Here is a 14,226-nt window from a genome sequence, read left to right on the forward strand (position 1 = left end):
GAGCACTGTTACTCTGTTAATTTTTAGCAGCAGTTACGTAACGGGCTGGTGGAGGCGGACGGTGCCGAGGGTTTGTGGCCCCATCGGCTGATAACCGGGTTTAAGTGATCAGACGTCGATTATCCTTGCTAGTGTCACTATCACTGGGTCTGGCTTTGATACAGGGAGTGTAGGGCTTAGCTAGTAATGGTGTCTAAATAAATGAATGTGTATTTTTCGGTAAGAATAAACTTACAGGAGCTCCTTTAGGTCCAGGAGCACCCGTTTTCCCCCGACGACCCTATTAGGATGCAGAGAATTGATCAATTTGAATTCCATTCTGTATGCAATAAAGCAGGATAGTGTGTTGCCTTAATATGAACTCACCTGGGGCCCCCTGAGTCCTGGAGGTCCCACCTGTCCGTCTAACCCGGGAGGTCCCTTTTTCAGAGAAAGAGATTTAGCAAAAGAAATGATGGATATCGACGCTAAATGCTGAATATTTGAGCTAAACTACACACCCGCGGGCCTCTGTGGCCACCAACACCTGCTGCTCCCATTTCCCCCTCAGGAAAAGATAAAAATGAGCGTTAGATTCCCTGAGAAAGAATCGTGCACCTTAATGACACCTGTCAAGCTGTGGGGACACCGTGTGTGGTGTGATATAGCCGTACCCTAGAGCCATTAACTCCTTGAGCACCGACATGTCCCGTAAAGCCGGATGCTCCCTGCGTCAGACGGAGACACAATCGCATCGATTTTTGGGACGATTTGATTCTATAACATTTTACGATATAACAGGTGTCGTTTCTGCTGTTGAAGGATCTGATGTAGCTTACCGGTGGCCCCGGGGGCCCCGGTGGCCCGTCTGGTCCACTCTCGCCCTGCAACATGAATTCCCAAATAACAACAAGCATTATAAAGGGAATATGATGAAAGTTAAACACATAAACATCCTTGCTGTCACACAAACCGTCTTTCTAAACAATCTGGGTCAGAAAAACAATCACAACTCCTTGGAAATTATAGGATTTGAGAAAACAAACATGTATCTAGTACAAATTGAACATCCGAAGCAGTTTAAAACACACAAAATATGACTTACATCAGGGCCCTCGGGGCCCTCAGGTCCAGTTCCACCTCTAAATCCCTTTGGCCCCTGCAGAATACAGTACTTTTATAGTACCTGCTAGTTCTGAAAGAATATATATTTTCTCAAACTTTAGAATTTTAATCTATCAAAATGTCTCTGAATTATGAATATGGACTGTTCTTGTGAGCGTTGTGAATATAAGAAAAATCCCTGATTTGTTGATTTTATTATCTGTGGCATCAATCTAAAACACTTACTGGGAGTCCAACTGGACCGGGAGGACCAGGTGGTCCGGTTGAGCCCTAAAGAAAGAAAGAAATCAGTAAACATTAACTATCATCCCGTTGTAGAAATGGACCACTGGGAATGTGGTTTCAAACCAACGAAAACGTGAAAGAAATCGCTGCAGACCTTCTCTCCAGGGTCTCCAATGTCACCTCCCGGACCCTTGAAGCCAATATAGCCCTGTAGAGTCCCGAAATGGTCCGTTGATAGTCAAACTTGTTATCATGTATACAGTGGTCTTTAGTTGCTATTTTAAGACTCTAAAAAGTAGAGAAGCAACAATGTCTCACTCCTCACCTCATCACCCTTTTCCCCCTTTGCTCCTCGTTCTCCTCGGTATCCCCACAGGCCCTAAAGGTCAGAAACTTTTTCAGGAAGAACATATTATGTGTACGTTTGAAAATAATTGAAGATACAGTGTTAATTGCCACAGTCAATATTTAGGCCACTGTCCCCGAACATAAAGTCCAGCATTTGTAAAGTAGCTGCCTGTCATGAGGAACCAAATAAAGATGGAAACAAGGTTCCTAAACTTGGCAAAATCTGAGGTTGAGAGAAAAAAGACGAGGATCCTCCATCACAATGGAACATACTCACCTGCAGTCCAGGAGAACCAGGCAGCCCAGGCTCACCATCATTGCCATCCTCACCATCTCTCCCTGGGGCCCCACTTCTGCCCGGAGGGCCTCTTTGACCCCTCTGACCCTGTCAGAGAAAATGAATTCAACTCTGTAACTTCATGAAATATAACCCCAACTTCCCAAGATACAGGGAAACAGCCCGATAAAAATGACTGCATACACAGCCTACCTAGCGTCACTAGGCTAACGGACAATAAAATGACCGATACTTCCGTCATTCTTCAGAAGGATCACGTAAATCTGCCCGCAGACACGATCGCGCTGAAGCACCTGTGCTGCTACTGACATGTTTTGAATTACAGTGCTGATGGTTGTGATGTTACACATGCAGAAACAGGCTTCTTTTGCTCCCTCCAGGCAACCGTTTCAGGACGCACATGTACAACTGAGCATTTCTCTAATATACAGTGTAAATTTTGTTGTTCCTGAGCGCTAAGATTTGAACGGAGGGAATCAGGTGCTGGTGGCTAACAGCAGCATTATTTGAATCATCAGAAGCTCAGTTTCCTCCTCTGAAAAAAAATTATATTATATATTGCATTAAATACGTGTAATTTAATAAAAATTAAAAAAAACAATAAAAGTCCATCTTTGTGGGTATTCAAAAAATGCTAATTAATAAAAAAAAGTTACTATTTAATCTATTATTTTAATATAATATTTTCTAAACAATGAACCCTTCACCAAAATATAAAAAACTTGTTTTGTTTCTCTTGGATGAGGAAGTGGTGGTGTTGGTACCATGTCCCCTGGCCTCCCAGGACTTCCTCTGTCCCCAGGTTCCCCAGGTGGCCCCTGAAAACAAAGTTTCAATGTTTCAATGTGTTTATCCACCTCTGACTCCAAAGCTATATTTAGTTTCATTATTTTGACAATTCATTTCTTACGGGTATGCCAGTCCTGCCCATCTCTCCAGGTGGTCCTTCGGGGCCTTCTCTACTCTGCAAGCTCATAGAGAAAAAACACCCTCAGGAAAATAAAATAAAATAATGTAACACACTAACATATACAATAAGTTGTAGCATACTTACAGGCCAACCAGCACAGAGTAACTGGTACAAATTTGTTTGCTAAAAGATACAGGAAAATGATTAGATGTATATATAAATATATATAATACATGATTTATACAGAGCATGTGGCGTTCTTCCGATGAGATGTGTCGGCGGTACGCATCAGTTTCGGGTTCAGGGCACACGCCACAGCAAATCACCTCCCCAAACTACAAGCAGGCTGATATTGCTGGTATATTTGCTCGTGCAGCTCTCAGGCATGCGGACGCACAGATGTGTGTATTCTATAGCATACAGCTGTGGCCACGGGGGACGCACTCAACAGATGAGGATATCAGCGGACGTTTGCACGCACGTATCTGTGGCTTGGAGAGGTTGAAGTTGCCCAACCACATACATCTTTAGGATTTATGTGACATTTAATGTCCAGAATAAAACAACAAACAAAAGTACACTGAGGTTCCTGTTTTCCTGAGCGCTGTTCCCCTTTTGGGATCGTGGGGAGGGTGTTGGAGCTTGTCCCAGCGACATATGGGTAAAAGCAGGGTGCAAGGCTATATATGGGCACTTGAGGGTTCGATACCTTGCTCAAGGGTCCCTCGGCAGTGCTCTAAAGGTGTCCTGGCACGTCCTCAGAGTTAGTAAGCTGTCCAGTAAAGGCCCCTGGGCATTCAGGACATTGCTCAATGTCCCAGAACCTCTCTTGGGTAACAGCCCACTTTCCCATTCTTGGTCCACAACCAGGACTTGATTCAGAACCCCCCCCCCCCCTCACCGACTTCCAGCCCTGCAACTCCTACAGATGGAGCTACGTGTTTGTTTTTTATATATATGTAACAAACTTTTGTACATTTCATCATTTTGACAAGCTTTTTTTCCTGTCAGAAAAAAAGGTTTGGGGGTTACACTTCCGAAGCTAATGCTACACGGATGAGGTAACGCAGCACTTGCCTTATATGGGATACAGCTTACCTCAACACTATAAAGACGCACATTTGTGACAGCACAGGTGGGATGGTAGCTATACTAAGCTATACTATAATGGTAGCTGGCTCTCCCTAACATTTATTTGACACTGAAAGGGAGGAATAACTACGCCAAACGGCATATTGTTAGAATTATCCTCATAAATGTGTGCTTACCTGAAAAGCAGCCCATTCCTCCACAGTGTTTTTCCACAGGTAGAAGGCTGGTAATCCAGGAGGACCTGGAGGTCCCGGCTCCCCCCTCCTCCCATGACTCCCCTCAGGGCCCATCTGACCCTGAAACAGATTTTTAAAAGAAGGTACATATATGAATGGAATACAGTCAAGCCACATAATAATACCTTATTTATAACATTACATTAGCAAAAAAATATGCAAACGCACACACACACACACACATTACTGCCTATTATTTCTGCGTATGAAAGACCATAATTGGATTGTAATAGATTGTGATATAATAACTTTACACATAATGTTGTTGATTATACCTGATCTCCTTTAAATCCAGGCTGACCAGGATCACCAGGAGAGCCCTGTGAAAACAGTTACAGCTTTCAATAAAACATCTCGAACTGTTTTATTAATTAGGCTTTTAATAATTACAATACAAATGAGAAAATTGAGTTGAAATATGAAGGGTCATAAAAAACACTTTAAATAACACTTTAAAACATGGTCCCATTAAAAGTCAATTAAAAGCTATAGGCTCACATGGTAGCTGCACAAAAAAGTTGTTAAGCTTTTTGTATGTGGGGTGTTCATGCAAACAAAGGAGAGGAGAGCAGCTGGCATCCGGTGCCCAGAGAGCTCTGCTCAAGGTGGTGGCCTGCAGCCGTGCCGCCACCACCACCAAGTCCAGGCCATTTTGGTCTGGGGTTCAAACCAGCAAACCCACCTCTGCCACCATAAACCTCACTTACTCAACCCAGGTGGGACTCAAACCCACAATCCCCAGCTCCAGACGATACCTCACCCATTAGGCCACTTGGTCCTCCAAAGAGTGAAAGAAGTCTTGCCTAAAGTCTTAAACTAAATCCACAGTAATGTTAGGATAATGTTGTTGAATCAGTGACCCCTGAGGTGATGATTAAAAACAACAACAACAAAAACTGGGTTGAACTCATTTTCCAATTTCAGGTGAGATTACAAGTTTGGATGTGACCTTTTGTTCTTCTGAAGTCTCCTGCAGAGGAAATTGATGGTTTAATTGCATCCTTAAACTATGAGATTTCTTGAATCCTATTAGAAATGTCGTCACCCCCGTCCACCCCCCCAAAAAAGGGAACTTGGCTCAGAACCATCCTTCGCTCTTCTCATGTCCTGCAGTTCAACAGGATGTCTTCCTTCATGTTCCGTGCATCTGGCTTCAATCACTATAATCATGCTTTGGTGACCATGTGGGTTTTATTGCAGCTTGAACCCACAGTCCATGTGGCCAGATGTTCTGGTTCTGTCTGCCTCGACGTTGACTTCTCCTTCAGAGCCGGTAAATCTTCAGATTTCTCAGTATTGCTGAACGTTTGCACTCTGCACCAAATATGAAATATGTATCTAAATCTGCTAAAAAAAAAAAAAAAACACAAAAAACTCAACATGTAATAACAATGTAATTCTTATCTGCCAGAATCAGACAAGGATCAGAACACGACTGGAAACCATCACGCTCGTTGCGTAACAGATGTTGGCTGTGAGACAGGCATACCCTTCACCTACAAACCATGAAATATATGTTCTCTATCGTTAGCTTGATTCTCACTTGCTATGTTTACATGTAAACTCTACTCCATCAGCATCCTCTCATTGAGATTTAAAAGTTATTGTATACACAGACATGGAACACACCAGGTTTAAACAGGTTATTATGCGGGCGTGTGGAATAAGAAATGCCTTTGTTATTTATGTGCTACGGAACAATGATTTACAGTGATTTGATTTACACCTTGAACTGTGCTTTTGCCCAACATGTGTTTCTGTACTGATCAGGTTCAAAAGTTACCATCACAAATCCTGTTTAACTCGGATTACTTTAAATACTGACATGTATGTATTTAATTCAGATAAAACTTTAAAGTGGACATTACTTTAACTCAGTTAGTTACCTAGGAAAATAACTAATTAAAAATAACTAAATAAAAGAAATGTGGCATTAAAATAAGAGGTGATGGAAAAATAAATGAAGGACTCACATCTTCTCCTGGGGGACCCATCCACCCCGGTGGTCCTCTTACGAGTCGGTAGCTTTTGCCATCTGAGCCCTGGACCAGGCGTCCCTCTCTGGGTGTGAGGGTCCACAAGTGGGAGTAGACCTTGTCAACCAGGTCACTGATGTGTTTGGCTCTCTGGTCACTGGTCACAGATCTCCAGTTCTGAGGAAATGCCTTTCCTGAAGGACCAGAGATGATGATGGGAGATTCAGGAAAGACCCGCTTGGATGTTTCATCTGTCACGTTAGCGTCTCCTGATGTCAGTCCATCAGAAAAAATCCCTGGAAGTTCAGAAATTCCTAATGAGGGGTCCTTGGTGGGACTTTCACCATCCAGTTCGGTGAGACTGTCAGATGGTTTTCCTGGAAACTGGGAGATGGTCCCTCCGTTGGAGTCGGTCTTTTTGTCTGTGGTAATGTTCTCGTCCAACAGTTTTGATGACTGTTCTGGTTTCCCTCTTTGGTTTTCCAAGTGTCCGTTTCTGACAGGTTTCAAGTGATGGTTAACTTTGCCTCTGTTGGGAAAGAGGTGATTTATCAGACCAGTGTCCTCATCCACCAGGACGACGCCACCGCGACCACCTGACCCTCTGGAAATATTGAACCCTGAAGGCATCGTCCCATCCTGGTGTAAATGTCCGTGTTTCTGAAATACATGCTGTTGAAGATAAAAACAGAGGTCAATGGGATCAATGAGAGAACTTTTCACATTTTAATTTAGTTAGTAGTGTTTTTTTGTGCAGTCTTGGCTCAAATTAAAATAAAGGTTAATATAAATAATATATATAATTAAAAGCTAAATGTCTGCCTACAGAATCCCATTTTTTGTTGGAATGGAACAGAAAATGTTACCATTAAAGTTTTTTTTGAAGAGCTACAAACAGAAAGAACAGTAACCTGTAGTGTCCTCCAGTGCTCCCAGCATGTGTGAGACAAGGAACATCTCTGGTCCTCAATATATTTACAAGAACAAGCGTCCATTGTACAATAATGATAAACTTCATGTGACTTTAACAATGGAATACACAGTAGTGCCAAATCTAAATGTAAACATGCTCCTTTGAGGGCGTTTCAGCCTAATAACCAAGGAACAAACAATTGATTAAATCAGGCAATTTGTAAACTTTATGGAAAAAAGAAACAAACCAACCGACTCCTTTCATAGTCTGTGAATCTAAAGAGAGTATCATGTGTTGTCTCTAGATTTAGCAGTTTTCCACTTGATATTAAAAGATCAAAGATCATCTTTGAGTTACTTGTTCCTGATTAAGTGTGGTTGGTTATGTGTTTATTATTGAACACAAAAACAACTCAAAGAACGATTGAAAATGTTCCAACTTCAGCTGCACTGGCGTCTTAAGTGCAAATCATTGGTGCTCATTTGACATCTGGCGTGTATCTGCCTTTAAGACAAATAGTTTCTTAATTTGGGAAGTCAGTTCCTACTGACTGTCTGCCATCAAAAGCGGCTCAGCACAGCACTTTTTAGTTCTGTGGACAGCTGCTCCTCTAATTAAAATCTTTGATTTTGGTTTCCTAATTTCAAACATTGCATACCTTGCATGTGCAAGGTTTAAAACATATGTGTTTGAGCATTTAATTGGCTAAATATAAGCTTTGTGGTTTTAAAGAAAAACCTGATCAGAACATGTTATGATTAAACACAAATATGCAGTAAAGATCAAGAAACAATTTTTTTATGGGACTGGCTGATCTGATCTAACCTAACGTAACCTAACCTAACCTAACCTAACCTAACCTAACCTAACCTAACCTAACCTAAACGTGCCATTTTTTTTGGCAAAGGTTGTACCAGTAGGCCTTCCAAACAGCTGACAAAGAGAATCATGGCAACGATCAGGCCAAACAGTCATCAACTAACACAAGGTTGAGGGGTAACACTGGAGGCTTTCTCTGAAGACGATCTGACACAGGAGCGAAGGAGAAGCAGGTTTAAATACACCAGAACAACTCAGGTGAGACACCTGAGGATAACTAGGGTTAAGGGTCATGGAGAGGAGACAGAAGAGAGGGAAGGCACAAGCAGGGAGGAACAAACACTGATGGAACAAACACAATGATGATAAAGGTGCACAGCACTCAGATCCCAATATAATAACAGACAGAACAGACCAGAACTAATGTGGCTTTTTTTTAGGCAGCAGCCTTGTATAATGTATCTTGCAACATAATCTGACATTCACCAAACAGCCATCACCTTTAACTGTATGTATGTATGTATGTATGTATGTATGTATGTATGTATGTAGTATGTATGTATGTATGTATGTATGTATGTATGTATGTATGTATATGTATGTATGTATGTATGTATGTATGTATGTATGTGCTGTTATTTTTAGTATCAATGAGGACAGAAATCAATTGGAAATCTTTGTGAATATATATATATAGACTCTATATAAAAGATTAACGTGAAAACTGAGTCCAACACAGAAGTGACGTTATGTGCAATACCACACATGTCCGCTGGGGGCGGTTCTGGCTCCAATCCACTCCCATTCACTTTCAGTCATGAAATACTCATTCAGACATTTTCACAACTCATGTCCATGTCAACAGCTAAATTTCAACATCCTAAATTATGATCTGTTGGTCCATCTGAAACTATTTCCATTATTAATTAGATATTAATCCCTTAAAATCGGGGGCGTGTCTATTAGATGGACATGGCAGACGTACATTACAGTCTCTGGGTGGGCTGCACAGATGTCAAAAATGACACCCTCCCCTTATTCCTCCTGCAGTTCTTATCCAAATACAGTTACTTCTGGCTCCTAAAGCTCAAGATGGCGACGTCCTGTAAGCCAGACTCCACGCTACTAAAACAGCCCGCCATAAACTACTGAGTGATGTCACAGAGATACATCCCAAACATTGATGCCACAGAGGATGCTAAGGACCTACAGCTTCGTAGATTTCTGCAGACAAACGCTTGTGCATACGCTTGTGTGTTTGTGTGCTTGTGCAGGGGCACGTAAAAGGAAGTTGCCTCAAACTTGCACACACACAAATACACACTCATCGTTGTACTTCTATCTTTGTGAGGACTTTCATAGACATAACGCCTTCCCCAGCCACGTAAATTAATCACGGCTTAATCCCTAATCATGATCTAACCCCAGTTCTAACTATAATCTTCAAACCAAGTGTTAACCCTCACACAGCCCTTTGAAGATGTGAGGACCAGACAAAATGTCCTCACTTGCCAAAAATGTTCTGACCTTGCCAGTAAAATGTGTATTTTAAATATGTAGCACATACAAGAACACACACACACGCACGCAGTTGAACACATGTTGTGCCTCAGGGAACCACAAAGAGAGGCTTTTTTTCAACAGAGGAGAAGAAAGGGTTGTTAATTTTGTTTAAAGACCTCATAGTCTTAATGGACAGCACTGAAATTAGGCTGAAAGACATATGGAGAGCAGGACAGCCTTGATATATAGATATATACAGCGCTTGACGTATAATCATAATATAAATAAATTAATTACCATGATGACTTTATGAAGAAGTCACCCATACAAGACTACAGATATATTTCAAAGATGTCAGAGTTACATGATTATATGGTGAGACCAGCGACAATGTTTCGACATTGTCCTCTCCTCTCCTCTCCTCTCCTCCTCTCCTCTCCTCTCCTCTCCTCTCCTCTCCTCTCCTGGAAAGGGTCTAGAAACAATTATGATTGTAACAGATGCGATATAAAGATTGATTGATTGATTGATTGATTGATTGATTGATTGATTGATTGATTGATTGATTGATTGATTGATTGATTGATTGATTGATTGAATCTAACAATCTAGAATTATAACCTACAAATTTTAGGAGTTGGGGCGACTAAACTGTTAACAAATGCAGATCCTCCCCTTATTTTAGAGAGAAATATTGTCTTGGCATCATTATCATAACATAAAAATCATGCAGACACAGACATAGACACACACACGCACACACACACACACACACACACACCACACACACACACACGCACACACACAGTTCCCCGTCTGAACACAAAGCCCCTTTCTCTGTCCCCTGTCCGACAGCCACCCTTACTTGATAAGCTGATATTAGATCTCCTCTGGTCAGTGCTGTCTCACCAGCTTATCTTCCCACCACATCCGTAAGAATGCAGCCCAGAACATACCTGCTGCAACACAGCACAGTTGTTACTCAGCCATACGCTGAGACCACACTCACATCAACTGTGGAAAACACATTTTAGTTCAGTGTTTGTAATGACTCGGGTTTTAGGCTAGATTATGGAACTGTGTCTGATAAAATGTACACTGTACAAAATCTCCAGTTGATAGTAATCAATGCAAAAAAAACATAAAATCTGGACAGGTTGAGGCTGCCTATCAGAAACACATTTCTCTAATGAAAACATCTATAACTGCATAATTTAGCACAAAACCTAATCACCAATGCAGTAGTTTTCAATTATAAATATGTGAAAAGTATTCCCTAATCACCACTTCACATCTACAAATGCAAAAAAGCAGCATGAGCTTAGACACTTTTAAATGCGGCACATCTACACACTTAAGTCAGGTGCAACAACTCTTCAAAGCAAGATCCATCACATGTGCAGCAGCACCTAAAGGTGTGCGAGGACGTCCTCACACTCAGCAGCAGGAAGTAGAAAACAGTGTATTGCTTCTCTAATAATAGTGCCTCTACGTCTGATTATCATGTCAAGCAATTCGCCAACACTTTTATCTGGCGATGTTTTAACAAGTAAGCTGAAACTATATATACTACTATAGAAACAAATATTAATTTTAGCCAATACTACCTAAAAGCAAGACAGTCTTAACTAGCACCTTCAGCATACAGTAGATGTGATATCTGTGTTGGACTTGACTGAGGAACTAATCCTACTCTCACCATGATCTATACTGAACTAGAATATAAAGGCAATTTCTAGTCTCTCTAATATTGTTGATAAATCTGTCTGAATCTGGGTTAGCGAGCACTTCTCCTTTGCCGGCCAGTGCGGCTCATCAAGGTGCTGAATATTAGACAGCATCATTATTACAGCTCTAAAATGTGATGTTTTAATGTATCGGGGAGGTCGCAGCAGGAAAGCAGTCAGTATCTTGTGTAACCACCATTTACCTCACACCTCGCCTCACATCTCCTTCACGTAGAGTTGATTGTGGAATGTTGTTCTTGGACAACATTTGTGTGTACATATCATTGGCAGAAGCTGAGACAAGCTGCTGTAAACACAGATCCAGAGCATCCCAAACCTGCTCAGTGGGTGACATGCCCATGCAAGAACAATCGACCATAGAATCACATCACTGCATCTCTTTGCACTCAAGATGCCCTCGGATGCGCCTGTGTTTGTTGTCTATAACATAAGCCTGTCCACAATGTGCCACTAAATCCAAAATGACATCAGCAAACCACTCACCCATACTGTTCCATACATGCCATCTACCCTTTACAGGGAAAACCAGGATCCATCCGTGAAGAGAACTCCTCTCTAAATAGCCGGACACCATTGAATGTAGGCGTTTGCCCACTCGTGGTTGCTTATAACGACAAACTGCAGTCAGGAGCATGTAGATGAGCTTCCCTGAGACAGTTTCTGACCATTTCTGGCAGTTTTTGCAGAAATTCTTTGGTGACACTAATCAAGTGTTGCAGCAGCTGTCCGGGCGGCTGGTCTCAGACGATCTTGGAGGTAAAGATGCTGGATGTGGAGGTCGTGGGCCGTTGGGTTACATGTAAGCTGCAGTTATGAGGCCGGTTGGTAGAGAATTGAACATTCAGATCACAGGCAGCAGCTTTTGTGGGCACTCCTGCAGTCTGCATGCCAATCGCACGCTCCCTCAAAACAGCGACATCTGTGCTGTGTAATAAAACTGTAAATTTTATAGTGGGCAGCTTAAGGCACACCTGAGTAATAACCATGCAGCATCTTCATATGCCAAACCTGTGAGGTGGCTGGTTTATCCCAGCAGAGAAGTGCTGACTAAGACAAATTTATGATCAATATTTAAGAGAAATCGACCTTTTGTATACATTGAAAGTTTTACATCTGTGGCTCATGAAAAATAGGGGCAAACACATGACAGGATATGGTGTCACTTGATGGTGGTGAGAAGTGATTGGTTCATGCTCCATGCTCACCAGACATTATCCAAATAATTTTCTGAAAGTGTGAGTTACATATACCATATTTGTGGGGGACAATGAAAACTTATATAAGGGCAGATATTAATGGGGTACACCTGGACTCCATCCATCATCGTGACACTCATCAAACAGCTGCATCACGGGCAGTGACAAGTCCACGACGGCCTCACAGTCTGACAAAATTACTGCTGCTATCATCACTGCCATCAAGACATGTGGCCTCCATGCAGACAATGAAGTCTTGGTTCTCCAACAGCGCCAATGAAATAGCAAATTCTGCAGTCTGGGTGGGTTAGTGTGTATAGTGACTTGAAAACAAAAAAAAAACAGATGAAAAGCTTCATCTGGTATACGTTTGGATGTGTAAAAACGCAAACAAAATATAATAAAACACATATAAATGAAAACAGCTGTTGAATAATTGTGATACTAAATAACAACTGATTAGGGTGATGTATTAATTCATTCTGAGTCCTCAAGTTAAGACTTGCAGGCATTGTGGACATTTCTGTGCATGTATATGCTCACTAAAATGTCGTGCACAGCACTCGTGGAGTTCAGTAGTTTGGCGGGTTAAGCATAGTATTAACCATCATGTCGTCAGGGATTTGCTCCTCGCAACAAGACCACCCACGACCGTGTTGAGAACAACTACCCCACTGCTAGTGGCGGTCCGGGAATCGAGGATTATGAGCATGTTGAGTGGGCAGCTGCCTTTGTGCGAAATAGCCAGCCTCCACGTCCACATTTTCTTTACTTTCCATCGAAACAACATAACAACAAGTCAGCTGCAGACATAAATATTTATGTTCATTAAGAATTTCCTGACGGATCGCAAAACAAGCTACATGTATGTCCAATCTTTTTCATGTGTCACTTCACATCAATATCAGGGATATCGGGTCCATACGACACTGATGATTAAATAGTTACCAAAACATCTTGCTTCCTGGTTTTTTACTCAATCATGTATGTGTATGATTAATAAAATGGCCATTTCTGTTCATTTAAAGTGAATTTAAGAGGACACCAATGCTGTAGAAACTGATCACTGTGATATTTTTGCTCCACAAAGCGAATTGATGAATCACAAACAACTGATTATTGAATAGAACACACACAGAAATGCTTCAGCCTGACTATAACTACACACTCAGAAAGAAAATCTGGATTAGAGGTGTCAACACCACATACTTCTTACATTCTTTACAACTCAGAAACAGTATGGTAAAATATTTGTAGCAGTGGCTGTAAATAAAGCTGCGATTGTGTTTTTAAATGCTGTTTTGTAAACTGACACTAAACAAGGTGACATCGTTGATTGTGACATGACTAAATAGCTGTCTCAAAGTTTACCAGCAGGTGCAAACCAGGAAAAAAACATGGTTAAAAAAGGGGCAGTTACACACAATTAAACGTGAATCATTCCAACAAAATCAGTTGAATCTTTCCCATAATGTGCAGAGCAATCACCACGAGAATGAAAAGAGCCTACGGTACCTTCCCTTTCGGTTGCCTCTGACCTTGCACCTCTAATCCATTTAAATCGAGCAGCAGGCATCCCAGGAGCAAGTACAATCCTGCATGGTCAAGCATGACTGCAGGAGACACTTCAGCTCTGTCGGCTCCTCAGCTCTGTTCAAAGTCTATCGACAGCAGACCCCTGCACAGGAGGTTGATCCTGGTCCTGGCAGACACTCCCACACACACTCCAGGCACACACTCCCCTGGCACTGACGACAACCGCAATAAATATTTCATCTAAATCTCGGATTTTTAGCCCAACCCTTTAGCCCCCAGGACGCCTGTAATTGTTTAGGAACAATAAAACAAGAGAAACGCG

The 14,226-nt window shown here is 41.7% G+C and overlaps 1 protein-coding gene across 6 annotated transcripts in view; it reads right to left on the reverse strand.

Moving 5' to 3' along the window:
* Positions 1-14,226, reverse strand: part of si:ch211-196i2.1 (collagen alpha-1(I) chain) — a 49,260-nt gene that overhangs the window by 21,631 nt on the left and 13,403 nt on the right. For 2 of the 6 annotated variants that reach the window (XM_057019254.1, XM_057019255.1), the window contains exons 7-22: positions 6,187-6,861; positions 4,489-4,533; positions 4,154-4,273; positions 3,030-3,068; positions 2,886-2,939; positions 2,740-2,793; positions 1,955-2,062; positions 1,655-1,708; positions 1,484-1,537; positions 1,330-1,374; positions 1,085-1,138; positions 819-863; positions 654-707; positions 501-545; positions 367-420; positions 236-280 (exon numbers count right to left, since the gene is read on the reverse strand). In XM_057019254.1, coding sequence (XP_056875234.1) covers positions 236-280; positions 367-420; positions 501-545; positions 654-707; positions 819-863; positions 1,085-1,138; positions 1,330-1,374; positions 1,484-1,537; positions 1,655-1,708; positions 1,955-2,062; positions 2,740-2,793; positions 2,886-2,939; positions 3,030-3,068; positions 4,154-4,273; positions 4,489-4,533; positions 6,187-6,861 — 1,545 coding nt within the window. Of the gene's footprint in view, positions 1-235; positions 281-366; positions 421-500; positions 546-653; positions 708-818; positions 864-1,084; positions 1,139-1,329; positions 1,375-1,483; positions 1,538-1,654; positions 1,709-1,954; positions 2,063-2,739; positions 2,794-2,885; positions 2,947-3,029; positions 3,069-4,153; positions 4,274-4,488; positions 4,534-6,186; positions 6,862-10,289; positions 10,392-11,655; positions 11,975-13,883; positions 14,123-14,226 lie in introns of those variants that run through there. The other 4 variants (XM_057019256.1, XM_057019257.1, XM_057019258.1 and 1 more) reach the window with 4 other exon arrangements.

Source organism: Takifugu flavidus, chromosome 20 (genome assembly GCF_003711565.1).
Source record: "Takifugu flavidus isolate HTHZ2018 chromosome 20, ASM371156v2, whole genome shotgun sequence".
In the NCBI taxonomy this organism is placed as follows: Eukaryota; Metazoa; Chordata; class Actinopteri; order Tetraodontiformes; family Tetraodontidae; genus Takifugu; species Takifugu flavidus.